The 17,570-nt window shown below is 45.6% G+C and overlaps 1 protein-coding gene across 1 annotated transcript in view; it reads right to left on the reverse strand.

Moving 5' to 3' along the window:
* LOC128051424 (scaffold attachment factor B1-like) overlaps nucleotides 1-17,570 on the reverse strand; it is a 60,998-nt gene that overhangs the window by 31,802 nt on the left and 11,626 nt on the right. Inside the window, exons 3-15 of the mRNA XM_052643995.1 lie at nucleotides 16,162-16,226; nucleotides 15,881-16,081; nucleotides 12,348-12,410; nucleotides 9,843-9,870; nucleotides 8,385-8,895; nucleotides 7,912-7,961; nucleotides 6,838-6,932; nucleotides 4,979-5,128; nucleotides 4,773-4,855; nucleotides 4,328-4,467; nucleotides 4,083-4,171; nucleotides 2,149-2,255; nucleotides 247-477 (exon numbers count right to left, since the gene is read on the reverse strand). Of these exons, the coding sequence (XP_052499955.1) occupies nucleotides 247-477; nucleotides 2,149-2,255; nucleotides 4,083-4,171; nucleotides 4,328-4,467; nucleotides 4,773-4,855; nucleotides 4,979-5,128; nucleotides 6,838-6,932; nucleotides 7,912-7,961; nucleotides 8,385-8,895; nucleotides 9,843-9,870; nucleotides 12,348-12,410; nucleotides 15,881-16,081; nucleotides 16,162-16,226 (1,813 nt within the window). The remainder of the gene's footprint in view (nucleotides 1-246; nucleotides 478-2,148; nucleotides 2,256-4,082; nucleotides 4,172-4,327; nucleotides 4,468-4,772; nucleotides 4,856-4,978; nucleotides 5,129-6,837; nucleotides 6,933-7,911; nucleotides 7,962-8,384; nucleotides 8,896-9,842; nucleotides 9,871-12,347; nucleotides 12,411-15,880; nucleotides 16,082-16,161; nucleotides 16,227-17,570) is intronic.

Here is a 17,570-nt window from a genome sequence, read left to right on the forward strand (position 1 = left end):
GGGGGGACAGCCTGTACTGGGACTAGAACCTAATGATTTAATAAGCACAACTTTCACCATTTCTCCATCAACCTCAAACCATCTCAGGTTTCCAAATAAAGTACAGAGTATCAAGTTGAGCTGTAGCAAATACTCGTGCTTCTTTTTAAATAAAAAGCCCGTGTTAACAAGGCTCTGAGGAGCAAGGCACAGTTCTAAATGCCATGGGACACCTAAGAGGCGGCAGCCAGGTGCAGTGTGGCTTACCGCCCGTCGTCATAGGGCCTCCGCTCCTGCTCATAGTGCAGTTCTTGCTGGCGCCGCCGCAGGAGCTCCACGCGCATGCGCTTGCGCTCCAGCCGCTCCCGCTCCATGCGCTCCCTCTCCAGGAGGCGTCTCTGGAAGGCCAGCCTCTCACGGGCGAATAGCAGCTCCTCGTGCTCCTGCCGCTCCAGCTCTGCCTGTGCGTACTGCTCTCGATCACCGAGCTCTCGCACCCTGCAGGCGAAGAGTAGAGGCTGCAAGGGCCCATGAGCTGCAGCAGTGCGGGCAGCGCCCCTGAGTGGGATCGGGACGGGGGTGGGGGGTGAGAGGGGTGCTGGTACACGTGGCAACAAGCAATGGCCAACCGCTGGTGGAGGCAGGGTGTGCGGGACCCCCTTCAGGCGAGGGACACTTGAGTCCTTTTGCAGGTGACACTGATGGTGCCCATCACAGTCTCCTGACTGTGCACAGCTGCCAGGTGACCTGTTCATCCTCTTTTTTGTGTTTACAGACGCAGAATTGTACCAGCAGGAATGTTTAATACTTCCTTGCTTTATTATGTGGCTGCCTTGCTTCAGGTACCATGGCCTGAACCCCATACATCACCATCTGTTCAGGTGCACTATGCTTTTGGGAAGGAGCCCGTTGAGTGGGGCGGTGGGGGTCCACATGACTACTTGCAGATGTCAGCCTTCTGGCTGTTCCTAGCCTCAGGGACATGGCTGCTCCGCCCCCATTATCTTCCACACAGGTTCAGGTTGGGGGGCTGTGGTGCTACTAGGTCTGGAACACTCTCCAGGCTGTCGTGCTCCTGGACACGCCTCTCCCACATCACAAGCACTGTCTCCCCTACTGTAATTCCCATTAAACCCACAGATGGAAAACCAGTCTCACCGCGCTTTTCACCTGCATGTTCCTGATCCCTGGTAAGGCTGAAAAGCCCCTTCTGTCATTCTTGCTATCAGATTAATTTCTGCTTATTTATTTCAAATCATCTTTACTCCCATCTGTCACACATCTCTGGACCTTCTCTTTGGTCTCTCAGTGCACTGAAGTGAAATTTAAATTTAGTCTCCTTCACCATTATAAACTGTCAGTCCTTTCAAAAGCTCAAGTTCATAAATTCACTTACTTTTGCGTCCTGTGGATAGCTTTAATTTTGTGTGCAGCCAGCAGTTTATGTTGACACTGTGTCAGTGATGTAAGCCAGCCACATGACCTGAAGCCATTCTGAGGAGAGACTGTCCTTGTCTCACTATGGGAAATGTCACTTTTATCACATTAAGTCCCCACATGCACCCTGATCTATTTGCCAATTATATCATTTCTAGTGAACTATTTGCCAGTTTCTTTAACAAAACAGCATTTTTTTGCTTGTTGCCTTTGCTTGTTCAGGAGAAAATTCTGTATCATGCCCCCTTTCTCACTCTTCTACTAGAATTTTTACTAATGGTTTTAATTTTTTTTGACAGAAAACATTAACTGTTGCTCAACATAATTGATACGACTTGTGTTTAGTTTTTTTAAATTATGAGGATCTTGTATTGGGCTTATTGAAGGGTGGGACCTCTCAGTTTTCTAACTGGGTCTGTGCCACTGTTTTTCCCTATTGACGGGTTCTGCAGCAAACTTGGTATGTTGTGTTAATTAGCTCCGGGGAGGCATTCCATCTCCTTGTCATTGCTACCTCCCAGAATCTTGAGAATATCTACCTGAGAAGATAGTTTGAAAAAAAGTCACAGGAAGAAAGCCAGTGCACAGGACGTCTGTGAAGATAAAGCCAAGGAGCAAAGGTTTAAAGCAACATTCCGCCCTCCAGGACTTGAAAAAAATCCTCCCAGGATACAGTTATCACCAGTCTAGGGCAACACCCAAACCAGCCATCATTCCTAGATCCTGACTCACCTGCATGACTCTGATTCTCTAGACTTCTTCGATTCTTTGACTTTATCAAAGGAACCAACAGACTGCTTTTCTATGCTGCCCGATTTTCGATCCTGACTCTTGGACACCTGGTTTACCAAGAAGCATTGAATAGTTAAGGTAGGAAGAAGTCAAATGTGTCCTGGCCTAAGCATACAAGATCAGAAATGAAGCTGAAGAGTGAATGAAACAACCAGGTTAACACTGTGTTCTCTCCAGAGAACCTCACCTTGGCTCACTAAAATCCAGAGTCACAGACTCATTACCATTTAATTCTAAAGTGGGACCCATCGAGTACTTTCAGTAGTCAACACGCAAAACAGGATTTTCTCAGAAACAATCCATAAATTAAAAACAAACTTCCTTTCACTTTGTCTTTTCCATTCAAAACACATTTTTTAATATTAAACACGCAGTGATGCCCAACTGAGGAGGCCACTACTGTCATGTCTAAGGACTGCTGAGTGCATTCATTTTTGAGGTCCTTCTTAGCCCTTGAATGTACATTTCCATTTTGCCACTTTACATCATTTATTATAAAGTAGGTAAAGAATTTGCCTGCAATTCAGGAGACCTGGGTGGAAATCCAGCTTCCCAGGTGTCTCAGTGGTAAACTGCCTGCCAATGCAGTAGATGTAGATTCCATCCCCGGGTCGGGAAGATCCCCTGGAAAGGAAATGGCAACCCACTCCAGTATTCTTGCCTGGAGAATCCCATGGACACAGGAGCCTGGTGGGATACAACCCATGATGTCCCAAACAGTCAGACATGACTTAGGAAAAAAGAACAACAACAAGGGGGAAAACACTGACACAGTAAAACAGTGGTAGAACAGTGCAATAATGAAGTGCCATAACAGAACTCTCAGCTTGTAACTGGTCCATAACATTCATGAGCTTAAATGGCTGGTCATCTGGCCAGCACAGGTTAACATGGCAGGCCTGAGGCTAGTGGTGGGAACCTTGGCATTCAGAGTACCCTAGTCAACAGTACACTGGCAAAGGTGGCTCACTGTGCCCTGACCATGCAAACGATGGTTTGTGCTGAACAACTGCTTTCCTTCTGGGAGTCAGGAGAGGGTACGTATGTGAACAGCCCCAGTAAGCCTGGGAACTGAGGCTGTTAACGGGGCTCCCTGGGCAGAAGCATGACTCTTGTGCTGCTGCACGGTCCCTGCTTGGGGAGCCTTGCGGGAAGGAGACCACAGGGAGCCAGGAGAGTTCCCTCCAGACTCTGGGGCTTTCCCCACCTGCCTGGCTGTGTGACCTCCCCGCATCACTGGAGCCAACCTTAGGCGTTAACTACAACTATGTGCTGGGCCCAGTGGGACCCTGAGTGGCCCTGGAAATGTGGGTAGTCTTGGGGACCTGGGCCCACATCCATCCTAGTTGTAAGGCTGTCAAGAGTTGAATTATGAACATCCAGAGCTGCCCGTGACCCTAAAACAGCAGGCAGAGTGAAGCGGTAAGAGCCTAAGGTGGGCACTCTGTGGATTCTGTGGCTCTATGGAGCGTCTGCACGGAGACAACGCACGGAACGAGTAAGATGGAGACTGGGCACAGAGGCAGCCGGAAGGCCGGCTCTGCCAAGTGTGGGTTACAAATGCACAATGGAGAGCTGCTGAAACCTGAGGCCAGCAACGAACATGGACTGCTGTGCCCAGATGCAGGCAAATAAAGCCAATCACACCCATAAATGAATTTCGAAAGTTTTTTTTTGTTTGTTTTAAAAAGGGCAGTAACTCTTACCAAAGCTATGAAGGAAAGCCTTTAAACTTCCTCAATTTTAAAGTTCAAAAAACCCCTCCATTTTCAGAAGACTGACAAGCTTTTCTCAAATTAAGCTCACGAATCCCCTAAAACACACAGAGAACTGTCAAAGGAAATAAATAACCCAGGCAGGAAAAGAATACTCACTCGCTCTTTGGATCCCAACGTTTTGACACTGATAACAGGCACACCTTTAGATTTATCCATCACCACAGTCCGCTCAGTTCCTCGGCTTCCTGTAGGAAGAGAGGAGTCAGGTAAGAAGGGACACCTCGTACTGAGGGAAAAGTACTCAACTTCAAGGAAAACAAATGTAGTTTGTGTTGCCCATTAACCACACCAGCCAGGAACAGAAGCCAGGGTGCAATCTCTCACACCCACTGGTCAGCTACCTGACTTTGTGGCTCGAGAGCGCTCTGAAGAGCCAGGTTTCTGATCATCCTGGTCTTCACTCTTCTCTCCACTCCCGTCTTCACCCTTTTTAGCGTCATCTTTTCTGTCAGCCTTCTCTTCCCTCTTGAGGTTGGCAGATCTATAAATGGCATGCAGATACAGATAGGTGTGAGATGAAACACTGAGGGAACAACCCAGCCAAGACTCCCGCAATGAGCACCGAGTGAGGATGGGGCTGCCTCGGAGGCATCCACAGGACGGAGAACATGCAGCCTAGGAGAGGAACTTGAGACACCTCTGAGGACTGGCGGGAAAATCCTCCAACAAGTGCACAGAAGGCAAGGGGGTGAAAGCCTCACAGCCTTTCCCACCCATGGAAAAGTGAGGAACAAGACATCAAGAGAAAGGTCATCTTGGCCATAATCCCCTCGAGAAGACTCATACCTGTCAGCACTGCTAGACTTCTCTTTTTTCCTCTCCCCTTCTCTTCTCTCAGAAGTTTTCTTCCCAGCAGGTTCATTTATCACCTGGGAAAGAGAATCAGGTGAAAAAGAATCAGTTGGGAGTATTAACTGATTTTGTAACATGGTCACATCCCAGGAAGAAAATGGCCCCTTACTTTTTATCCTGGGAAGAAAATGGCCCCTTACTTTTTCTACTGAGATCATCTTCCCATGGAACTCTGTTTTGTGCAGGTTGTTGATGCATTTTGTGGCCTCGTCCACTGTGGACATGGTAACGAAGCCGTAGGAGCGTGCTCCAGGACTCCGGGCATTGGTCACAACTTTGGCGCCCACCACCTTGAAGGAAAACACACAAGTACAGCTCAGACACGAAGACCCCACACAGACCCCAACTGTGGTTCCTGCTAGTTCACCCCACTCCTCAGAGACAATGAGAACAGGTGGAGAACAAGTGGTACGTAAAGGCTGGGGAGGGTAATGCTGTGGCCTGAGTGCTCCTAGTCCATCCTGGCTGTTTCTCTAGAGAACGAGGATGACAGCAAGGTGGAGAGAGGAGTGAAGCTGAAGGTAGTGTCCTGTCAGAATTCCGTTAATAATGTAAACCTTGAAAGGAATGTTTCTGAATATGCAGTCAGTCAGGTGGACAGTGAAGTAGGAAGACACACCTACAGAAGGAGAGGGACACAGGACAGGTTTACAAAGAGCACTCTGGAATGCAGAGCCCACCCTACTCACAAAACAAAATTTAAGGAGATGTTTAAGGTGCTACAGATATATCCTAGATGCTAGATGTACATGCTAGATGCAAGTTAACTGGCCCGATCAAGCAGCAAGCTAATGCTGGGGACACCCTTTAATGGCAGAAGGCCCACAGCTCAGAAGAGGTCCCACTGAAGCCAGGAGCAGTGGCTGGTATTCGTCTTCATTTTGCCACATGGAGTTTTAGCCCCAAAGGAATGCTTCCAAGGGGCCTGGTGCCCTATTCAAGCTGCAATAAGCCTGCAGTATACCCAAGACACTGCAGGTTCCAGACGGAAACTTCCTTGCAGAGAGCAGATGTCTGCTCTGATGGCAACTGCAGAATCAAGAGATGGGCCCTACGGAGTTACAGAGGCCAGGGTTTCATGAGTGTCTATAAGAAGCAAGTTTAATTTTAAGTTTTAACTCAAGTTCAGTTTTCCTTGTTCCTCAGCATAAACAGCCAAGGTAAACGATGTTGGTTTTCTCCATTATCATTTTTTAATCCTGGGAATGAAGACCCAAGGCCTGTGCTAAGTCTGACTTGTCAAAAACTGATTGAGGTTAGGATGCAGCAGCTTATCTGCAGAAGAGTCCAAGAAGCACTGGAAGGAAGGAGGAGGTGGAAAAAGGAGGAAGGAAAGGCAGCACTCGATATGTATGTGTGTGTTGGGGGGGCTGGCCACCTGGGCATCATGCCCACCCTTTTCATGCCAAGGGAGAGAGGCAGACAAGCAGGTGTGGCAGAATAGACACAGGCAGAGGTAGCCAGGATGGGGTGAAAACAGGGAGCAAAGACAGCGCTCCTGCAACTCTGTGAGCCCCACATATGGAAATGAGGCTCCGATGGGACCAGCAACTTGTCCTGGTGTGGCAGAGCTGGGGCCTAAGCCTGCCCATAGGGGTAGGGTCCACAGGCCTTGTTCGTAAAATTTCTCTACAGCTTCACAGTGTTCTGTAACCACCACCATCTCAGAAGAATGCAGACTGTACCTCTGCCCAGAACTCCCCACGCCACAGTCTTCCCTCCCTGGATTTAAGGCTGGAAGCCAGAGAAACGGACTCAGGAAACTATCAAACGACTTGGTGGCTTGGGGGCCAGGGAAGCACGAGAAATACAAAGTGGATGTGGGCTCTGGGAACTCCCGCTGGCCTCACATCTCTTTGAGTGGGGGTGGACCCACCACAGGCCTACACACCTGCGAGTTCACAGAACCGCAAGGTGTTCCAAGTTCTCATTACCAGGGACAAGGATCTGCCACAGAGGCCATACTGCATGAGCTCACAGCCTCCTCCCCTGGTCTTACCTTCCCATATTTGCTGAAAAGATTCTTCAAATCTGCAGCTCTGGTGGTAGAAGAAAGTCCACTAACCCAGAAATTCCTTCCACAACTGCTACGACCTATTTTAAAAGAAAACTGAAAGTGAAGTCGCTCAGTCATCTCCGACTCTTTGCGACCCGTGGACTACAGCCCACCAAGCTCCTCCGTCCATGGGATTCTCCAGGCAAGAATACTGGAGTGGGTTGCCATTTCCTTCTCCAGGGGATCGTCCCGACCCAGGGATCAAACCCAGGTCTCCCACATTGCAGGCAGACGCTTTAACCTCTGCACCACCAGGTTCAGGTCAAAAACAAGATGCAGACAAAATCCTGAGTCTTAAGTATCTTAGGGTCATTCTAAACCAGGTACTCCCTACTTGCTCCAGAGGCCAGCAGTACAGAGAAGGCTGGGGCTGGGGGCCGGCCTGCTGTCCTGACCGGAGTTCTAGAGCTGCCCACAGGGTGGACAGAACTGATGGCAATGTCCCTTTCTACAACTGGTCAGGACCCACTGGGCCTGTGGCTGGGGTAGCCATCAGCTACCAGATGGCATCACCCATCTCAGCGAGGTGACTTTGGAACATAAGACAGGAGCTGTCACTGTGGAGTCTGAGATACATCCTCTCCCCAGTGTCTGGTCTTCTTTGAACACCGATTAAGGATGCGTCTGGAGCAGCCAGCAAAACTACTTCTCAATCAGCAAATTAATAAAGGGCTCTGGTGTTGATAAATCTGCATACCAGGGACCCACCAAACCCCAGTATCTGAAAACTCAAAGCATTTTCTCCATCTGCATGTGTCACTGTGTCCAAGAAGTTCACAAATCAGAGGGAAAGTCTGGATGGAGGAGCTGAAAGGACTCTGGCAAAGTCAAGTGTCCAAATCAAATTGAAGTGACAGTTCCGCCCTGCAACCCAGAACCCGCAGAGTGAGGAAGCAGGTGGCTAGAGTGGAGAAAGGCTTTGAGACAGGCTCACAGGCTGGTGAGGTAGAAATGGGTGTGTGATGGCTAAAGCCAACTAGAACCATCGCTCCCGGGGATGCCACCCTGCTGACTTACCCTTCTCCTCTTTGGAAAGCTTTTTTGTATCCGAGTCATCTTCGATAGAACTAGAGACAAAAGACAATGTCACTCCAGAAGGAAGAAGCAGAGAGGAAACTAACTCAAAATTATAAAGTATGTGCTGAGGTTGCATACCTACCCGAAATTTAGTTCTGAAAAAAATGATACCCCTACAAACGTGTATTGGAAATCTGACCTAACCATAAGATTTCAGACCCACAGGAGTTAATTAATTCTGCTGGGCTAAAGATAATTAGGAAGAATTAAAGAAAACAACCATGATAGGTTGAGAAAAGAAAAAAGATTATGTAATCAGCTTAAAATAAACAAAGAGAAATCAAACATTCTTTAGAGGTAAACTACAATTGCATCAGTCTGGCTGGCCAATTGCAGAAAAACAGCTCATGTGTGTCATTAAACGACCAATGAAAAGGAGATAGCGTCTGGTCTAAAACTGAGAAAAAACAAACCTCATTTTCTGATCAGCGCCCTCACTGGCTGAGGACTCTTTAGGAGCCGGAGGGACTTCATTACAAGCTTCAAAAGCAAACTTCTTCACGTCTTCTTTGCTATCCCCGGGGTCCGGGCTTGAGGCTTCCGGGGGCGCTTCCGCGGCCTCCTCGCTACAGGCTTCCGTGTGCTCTGAGGCTTTACTACTCTGCTCAATTGGCTTCTCTAGCCCTACAGGCTCACAGTCCATCCTCTCGTCATCGCCTGTCTGCTCCACGGGCTCCCTTTTCACTACCGCTAACAGGGTGTCTGCCTTGCTCGACTGAGCGTGTGCTGTTGACTCGTTGGCCAAATCTAAATCACCCTCCTCCGGATGGGCGCTGTCAAAAAGGTCCTCTTCCTCCGCAAGTTTTCTGTCTGGCCCCACGCTACTTGTTTCCTGTGCAAATGGCTGCTCCAGCTCGGAACCTTCTTCTTTTACTGGCTCAGATTTACAAGTTTCCCCCAAAATGTCGAGTATTTTCTCATTTTCTACGGATTTAACAGGAATAGAATGGCACAAGGTTTAATTACCAGGGAAATAAAGCAATCACAAATGCGGAACTGGCACGGCGGCCACACTAACACGAAGAGAACTGCTAGCTACACAGAGATTGGAAAACCCGCGGGTACACACACTTAACACTGGTTACACTACCTGCACTCCGACCGACTATAGAGTAAGCCTCTATGCTACATGGAAGAGAAATGCATCCCAGAGACTTATTTAACCCCCAACACCTTCTGGCTGATTCTTGACAGTCTTCATTCTGTCGGCGTGTATATATGCCTCTTCCAAATTTAGCTTCCAAAGTCCAAGTTGCTTAACTCAATGTATCACCATTCACTGAACAGAGCTCAATTTCCAAATTTCTTTGAATTTCTTTTAACAGAACAGTCCGACATGAAAACCAGAATCTCTTCCATCGGTGCTCTGAGATATTTGTAGTCCAGAAAGTGAATAGTATTTGTTTGGAATTCTCATGAAGAAACCTTTTCTTCTTCTGGAATCCAGTTATGTCTCAATGCTTTAAAATGTTATCTCCCTACCACTGCCTGCACTGCCTGAATTAAAAACCACAAAATTAACACACTGCCCAATATCACAAGATCTGCTTTGTGGGGTACAGATGTATTGGCTTTTGAGAGGCATCCAAACTCTCTATATCTGTTTAAGTGCTGTGTTCATTTAAAAAGGCATGAGATAGACTCGTCTCACCCAATAAGCTTTACAAAATGAGAAATCAGCCACTTTCACAGATCTGGTGATATGGCTGGGTTTCCAATCTCTATGATCCTGGTATGTTCTGGATCGTAAACCTTTAAAACAATGTGTACTACAGTAAGGTAACTTTTTAAAATTAAAGATTCCAAATTAGAGAAGGTGGATAGTTAGAATGACTCCAAACCCTGATGCTAAGTTTTTCATTTAACAGTACCTGGCTCCATGGATGGCTCTTCGATTTCCTGCAACAAAAAACATAAATAAAATTGTGCCAGATTGATGAAACCTAGAATTTATTCATACCCTCAAGTGTAGTAACTTAAGAAGGGAATTTTTAAAAACACAGACAAGGAGTCTCACAAATGCAACAGGTGGAGGAACCTGCTTTTACCAGGCAAGAGCCTACAGGAGAGCTGCCACCCTACTTCATCCACCTTAGCCCCAGGCCCCACATCCTAGGCTGATCTCAGGGGGATTGCTGTTCATCATTACTCTCGTTTGCTTCTGCATTTCCCAGCACCTGGCAACAGTATCATGTTTAATGGTGATGAACCCATCACATGCTTGTCTGTCCTTCTAAACTGTATTATATGCCTAGAGAATAGTGCTTTCATTTTTTCTATATTGAGTTTCTAAAAGAATGCCTGACACATATTAGGAAATTGTTTTTCACATAATTAACATAGCATTTGTTTCCAAAAACTGAAATGAGGGAGGGAAAGAAGGCACAGGTGGCTTGACCCCTGTTCTTACTTTGCACTGTGGTCTTACCGTCCCTGCTACTTGGTCAATCAGAGCCCTACAGTATCACACATGCCTCCTGATCTCTTCCAACCACCCACCACCAGGCTAGCTCCAATTCCTCAACAACCCCCAGGAACCCCTGTGAAGTCACACCATTGCTACTCCTCACCAACTGAGTTTGGTTTTACTACCCCTATTCCACCTCCCTGCTAAACAGGCTCATCTGCACCTCTTTCCAAAGCAGGCCAAGTCCTACACGTGCCTCAGCATTTACTGCATGGACCACCTCCTCACAGAGAGGCTGCCCAACTACAGGAAGGAATTTTCTCTCAGTGTAGAATGTGGTTCCTGGAACCTACATTCCCTCTGCATAAGTGACAATACTCTGGAACTCTAGCACACATTGCTAAGCACTGTCTAGGTTCCAGGCAGCAATTCCACCTTACATACACATATATTAACCAATCACCACACAGCCCTAGCAGGATGGTTCTATTACTATCATCCTTCTTTTCCCAGATTAGGAGACAGGCACACTGCGGTTGACAAATTCACTCAAGGACACACAGCAGAGCCAAGATCTGAGCAATGAGTGTGAGAATTGAGTCTGTATCAGTCAGGCCTCTACCTATCGTTCTGTTTACACAGGGAGGGTGGCAACCAACCTTTCTCCTCATGCATCTGAGACAGCATAAGTTACATGCACATGAATGGTTTGCACAGTCCATTGGGCACTGACCTGCCATTCTTGGGAGCCCTAGGAAACGGGCCATTTTCATAACAGTTTCATTTGTAATCAATTTTTTTTTTCCATTTCATCCTGGGAATTAAAGATTCTACACTGAAGGAAACAACCATTTAAGGCAGAATGATTCGCTTAACTTTCCCTAGACGGAAATGTATACATTCCCATTGTCTCTGAGGGGGCTATGTGTACTGTCCTGATCAGACAATATACACAGGAGTCTCTGAACTGAGGAGACATTCAAGAAAATGACAAGCCCCACTCCTCCTTTCCTTCCTGAGTCAGGTTGTGTCAGCTGAGGAGACATCAACTCTGGAGAGACATCAACCGGGTTTTACCAAGATTTCTTGACATTTGCACCCTCCTTGAGGCTGGCTTCTGGATCACTAATAACACACCTGGCCCCCGCCTAGCAGAAGTGAATGAAGATCTTGTCTGAAAGATAGTTTCCAATTAATCAGCACAGGTGACATTATTTAAACAAAAAACAAGGACTGGAATAAGCTGACTATATTTACGTTTCCTCACAAAACTTTCTCCTGGAAATCAGATCCTCAGGTTTATTCCAACAGTTTATACCTACAAAGGCTGACAGAAAAAGTAAAAGGAAACTCAAGATCCACATTTATGCAAACTACACCTGAAAGTCAGTGCACATCTCATTTGTTCTCATCTAACATTTAACTTTTACACAGGTGGCAGTCAAATAGCCAAGATGCTATAGTCATCAAGAGAAATCTTTCTGAGAAGAAGTTTCCAAACGGAGAACCAGAAACCCTGAGAATCCACCTTTCCCAGCTGTGATGTCAATGTTGGGCCTTCCTCACCCTCCTGCACCTTCATCTGAGCCCCATTCATCTTTCCTGGGGAGGGGTGCCTCCCCTTGCAGTCTCATTTCTCACCTAAGAGTATTCCTGTTGCAGAGGAGGCCCTCCAGGACAGATCCCACAGGCTGTCCTCCTAGCCATCATATTAACAAGAGTCTCCCAAATGGCCTGGGTCTTAGCTGCACGGATCCACAGTGCTGGTGGGGGAGCCAAGGTGACAAGCCCTTTTCACTAACACATTTTATTCGGGGAAAGTTGAAAGCAAAGCCCCCTCTTCAGAGGCCAAAAAAGGAAACAGACCTTCCGGTGACTTTTAGTTGGAACTGCCGTATGATATCGGCAGTAGTCTCCAAAAACTGTAGTCTAACCTTTGATTCTAAAATTATTGAGACATACAACTTACCTGTAATACAGTGAAGTCAGGTGATAAAGTGTCTAAATTGTTTATACTTTCTTTGTCCTCTACCTGTAAAACAAACGGAGAACAAAACTCATGACATCAATAATAAGGTAACGTAACAGGACATCTATACAATGAAAAGTTACAGCCATGAAAAGTCACTTAAGGTGACATTCTAAACACAGAGCACGAATCAAAACAGCATTACATTGTGATTCCACCTCAACTGAGAGAAATGTTGTACACAAACATATACCTGCAGATAGTCTAGGAGACCCACTTAATTGGTATCAGTGGGGGTTCTCAAGACACAAGTCAAACGAAGAAAAACAATAGTCTAAGTCAAGCAAAAAAGTACAGCTGGGTAGTACATACGTTCTCCCAGTAGAACGGAACACTAGGGCTGGGGCTGCTCTTCCAGGAACAATGTGTAGAATCACGTTGCAGAGGGTGTTCTTGGACTTCATGGCCAACATGACTTCCCGAAGCCTGGATGCCTCCACTGCTGGGACTGCTGCCCCTGGGGCAGCTAGGGCCCGCGTGGGAATGGCATCTCTGGGACCCCTGCCTCCTAGCATCATCAACTTTTAAACTGAAATGTGGGGACAGGAGCACAGGACTGGCAAAGCCCAGGTGACCCATCACTGCCCCACCTGCAGGGGAAGAATCACTGGTATGCCAAGTTTCTATTCTTAGAGCTGGGCTCTGACCAGTGAGGCAAGGGATTCCTCAACACAGAAAGGGGGTTCATAAAATCATTGTTGTGTGACCCAATAAATTAGACTGTTTGCTATAATGTCCAAAATGTTAGTTTATTTTGGGAGGGGAGGATATTTTTCAAATATTTTATGAGCATGTACTATTTCACCTTTACATGACTACGACCTTGCACCACTCCTTCCTTCCCCTGACACAATCATCTCAGGACATTCTATGCATGCTCCTAAGAGCATGGACACACACTTGTGTCAAAGATCATCTCCCCTTCTTCTACCTGATTAACAGCACATTATTCTGGTTCCTGCCTTACTTTTGCATCCTTCTTGGAGATTATCATTTTAGTTCACACAAAGAAGCTTAGTTCACTGATATGGTATACAGGAGTAGTCACTGTATTACTGGAAGTCATAATAAATGTCTTAGTAATAGTAGCAAAAACCCTACTGTGTTTGCTATACACCAGGCACTGCTCTAAACCGAGGTCAAGGGCCAGATAGTAAATATTTTAGGCTTTGTAAGCCAGACAGAGATCAAACTGCCAAGATCTGCTGGATCATGGAAAAAGCAAGTGAGTTCCAGAAAAACATCTATTTCTGCTTTATTGACTATGCCAAACCCTTTGACTGTGTGGATCACAATAAACTGTGGAAAATTCTGAAAGAGATGGGAATACCAGACCACCTGACCTGCCTCTTGAGAAATCTGTATACAGGTCAGGAAGCAACAGTTAGAACTGGACTTGGAACAACAGACTGGTTCCAAATAGGAAAAGGAGTACGTCAAGGCTGTATATTGTCACCCTGCTTATTTAACTTCTATGCAGAGTACATCATGAGAAACACTGGGCTGGATGAAGCACAAGCTGGAATCAAGATTGCCGGGAGAAATATCAATAACCTCAAATATGCAGATGACACCACCCTTATGGCAGAAAGTGAAGAGGAACTAAAAAGCCTCTTGATGAAAGTGAAAGAGGAGAGTGAACAAGTTGGCTTAAAGCTCAACATTCAGAAAACGAAGATCATGGCATCTGGTCCCATCACTTCATGGGAAATAGATGGGGAAACAGTGGAAACAGTGTCAGATTTTATTTTGGGGGGCTCCAAAATCACTGCAGATGGTGACTGCAGCCATGAAATTAAAAGACACTTACTCCTCGGAAGAAAAGTTATGACCAACCTAGATAGCATATTCAAAATCAGAGACATTACTTTGCCAACAAAGGTCTGTCTAGTCAAGGCTGTGGTTTTTCCAGTGGTCATGTATGGATGTGAGAGTTGGACTGTGAAGAAAGCTGAGCGCCAAAGAATTGATGCTTTTGAACTGTGGTGTTGGAGAAGACTCTTGAGAGTCCCTTGGTCTCCAAGGAGATCCAACCAGTCCATTCTGAAGGAAATCAGCCCTGGGATTTCTTTGGAGGGAATGATGCTGAAGCTGAAACTCCAGTACTTTGGGCACCTCATGCGAAGAGTTGACTCTTTGGAAAAGACTCTGATGCTGGGAGGGATTGGGGGCAGGAGGAGAAGGGGACGACAGAGGATGAGATGGCTGGATGGCATCACTGACTCTATGGAGGTGAGTCTGAGTGAACTCCGGGAATTGGTGATTGATAGGGAGGCCTGGCGTGCTGCGATTCATGGGGTCGCAAAGAGTCAGACACGACTGAGCGACTGAACTGAACTGAAGCCAGACAGTCTCTGTCATAACTACTCTACTCTGCTATTGTTCTCAGAAGTCAGCCATAGACAACTGTCACAAATAAGTGTGGCTGTGTTCCAATAACTCTTTGGCCAGCTTGATGACTTCTGCTTTAAGTTACCAATAAACATTCATCTAATTAGACTTCCTCAAACCTATTTTTGCAAATGAGGTTCAGAGAAGTTAAGTGAATTATCCAAGGTCACATAGCAAGTTAAGTGACCAACCTCTAGTCAATGCTGTTACCGCTTAAACAACTGGTTCCACTAAACCATAGATATTTAACCTTTACTGACAGACATTTAGGAGCTTTCAGGCTTTTGTTACTGAATATATTATTTTCTAATCACAAGGAATAAAACAGCCTTAAAGAAGTAGTCACTAGGAAGGGTTTCACAGTCTCATGTTTTTGGTGTTCCTTCTTAGGAAGCTAGTGACTGAGACTCATCAAAAGATAAACAACTGCATACCCTCCCTATCTGTGTCCAAATAACCTGCACCACCACCCCGCCCCCCCGCCCCGCCAAAGCCATTCAAAGACGACAACCTGCTGCTGTGAAGGGTACTGAGGATCAGTTCCAAAAGAAATGCAAACACATTTCAAGGAATCCGATATGTGGATGGATGGACTGGCGGATCACATGGTCTTGTTCCTCCCTTAGCACTCATGAGACACTCCGTAGAAGAACTGAGGAGGCTATGAAAATGAGGTGCCACCTAGGACCAACCCTTAGAAATTTCTACAAAGAAGTCTCCTAGTTTCTATTTTTCATTGTCTTTTCTGTCTACCTGAGAAATATTCATCCTCACGGAAATGACATAATCCACTAAATTAACAGGTCTGACAAATGTGGTGTATGAATTGTATATGTAGCTCAATGCTACACTATTCAAACGGAGAGCAGATACAATTACTCCTCACAAGATACCATTTTTCAATGAAGCAAAGTGTGCTTTTCAAACTCATCTAATTTTTTACATGTGAATGGATGAGTCAAACATGTACTGAAATGGCATTAAAAGAACATAATTCCAAATATAAAGCTTATCATCTGTTAGGCTATGTGAGGAATTATTACATCTAAGATATATCCTGGAGACCCTGCCGAGGTACCTACGGCCTGTTCTTGAAGCTGCTCTGGAAGCTCTTGCATCTCCCCCTCCTCTAGCTCTCTACTGTCAGACAGGGACTCCTGGAGGCTATCCTCGCCTTCCACACAGTCTGCAATGCTCCCATTATCTATCTCTGCTTCATCCAACACACTTATATCCATCATGTCGATGACCTGTAAGTTCTCCAAACTGGTCTCAACATCCTCCTGTGACAAACAAAAATACTAGCATTAGATGATGGTCACTGGTCCATGCATGGAGCTGATCACTGACAAGGTTCACATACCTGTCCATCCCCAGAATTTTCCTCTAGCCCATTATCTTCCAAACCCTCTTCTTCTGGTTTGCGGCCTGAAGGAATAATTTATGGCATGAGATCAATGATACGCATTTTCCAGAAGTGACAACTTTCATTTTTATATGCCTTAAGCACTGAAGAAAGATGACAACCTAAAACACCCGTGGCTCTTCTCCATTTACAAACACAGTAATCCCAGAATGGTAGGGCCAATCTACCCCCTAGTAGAAGTTGTTGTTGTTTAGTTGCTAAGTCGTGTCTGACTCTTTAGCACCCCACGGACTACAGCATGCCAGTCTCCCCTGTCCTTCACTGTCTCCTGGAGTCTGTTCAAATTCACATCCACTGAGTCAGTGATGCTATCTATCACTCTCATCCTCTGCCACCCTCTTTTCCTCTTCACCTCAATCTTTACCAAATCAGTCATTTCCAATGAGTCAGCTCAGCGCATCAGGTGACCAAAATATTAGAGCTGGCACTGGAACTATTAGAAGTGGTTCTGTTCTTATCAACTGGAAGTTTGAGGAGCTGGAAATGGACTTTTAATAAGGTGGAGGCAACGAGACCTTTTCCAGGCCTGCCCTTCTTGTTAAGTGGCTTTGGTTATGGGGAGAAAAGTATCTCATACAAACGTGCTGCTGTGGGGAATTCTCTGGCTCTCCAGTGGTTAGCATTCTGTGCTTTCACTGCCTATCGCTCAGGTTCAAAACCTGGTCAGGGAACTAAGATCCCACAAGCTGCATGGCAAAAAACAAACAAAACCAAAACAAACAAAAAACACAAAAATTAAAAAAAAGAAAATAACAAAATCACAAAGTGTGGCTTTTTAGTTAAGGAATGTGAAATGTGTTTTCCCAGAGGCAACCACAAAAAAAGAAAACACAGAAAAGCAAAAAGAAAGTAAAAGCCTTTCAGAATTTTACCATCTAGAGTGAGCAGTGGCGCTGTCATACACTGGGGCATGGATATGTTCCCATACTGTGCTACGTACACACACATACGCTGGTTTTGAAAATGGTACGGCCATTTTATAATCTTTGCACTTAGTATTTTGTGAACAGGTTTCTGTATTCTTTCATAGCATTATATGGAGATATCATCATTTCCCCTCAAAGTGAAGATCAACTTTTAAGGTCACTAAGTATTTTTCAAGTAATATGAAAGTACTAGACATTAATCCACCTATATTTAATTATTAATCTTAAATGTACACAGAACGTGTAAAATGTGGCGGGGGGCAGAGAGGGACTGAAAAAACCCAACCCTAATCATTTATACCATAATTTATACTTGAGAATTTCCTTACACTATATACTTGATTTTTCCATATTCTATATTTCACTCATGTTTTCAGAAATATTTTATTTAGGAACACAGGGAATTGTGACACTAATACT

This window comes from Budorcas taxicolor, chromosome 7 (genome assembly GCF_023091745.1).
Source record: "Budorcas taxicolor isolate Tak-1 chromosome 7, Takin1.1, whole genome shotgun sequence".
Lineage (NCBI taxonomy): Eukaryota > Metazoa > Chordata > Mammalia > Artiodactyla > Bovidae > Budorcas > Budorcas taxicolor.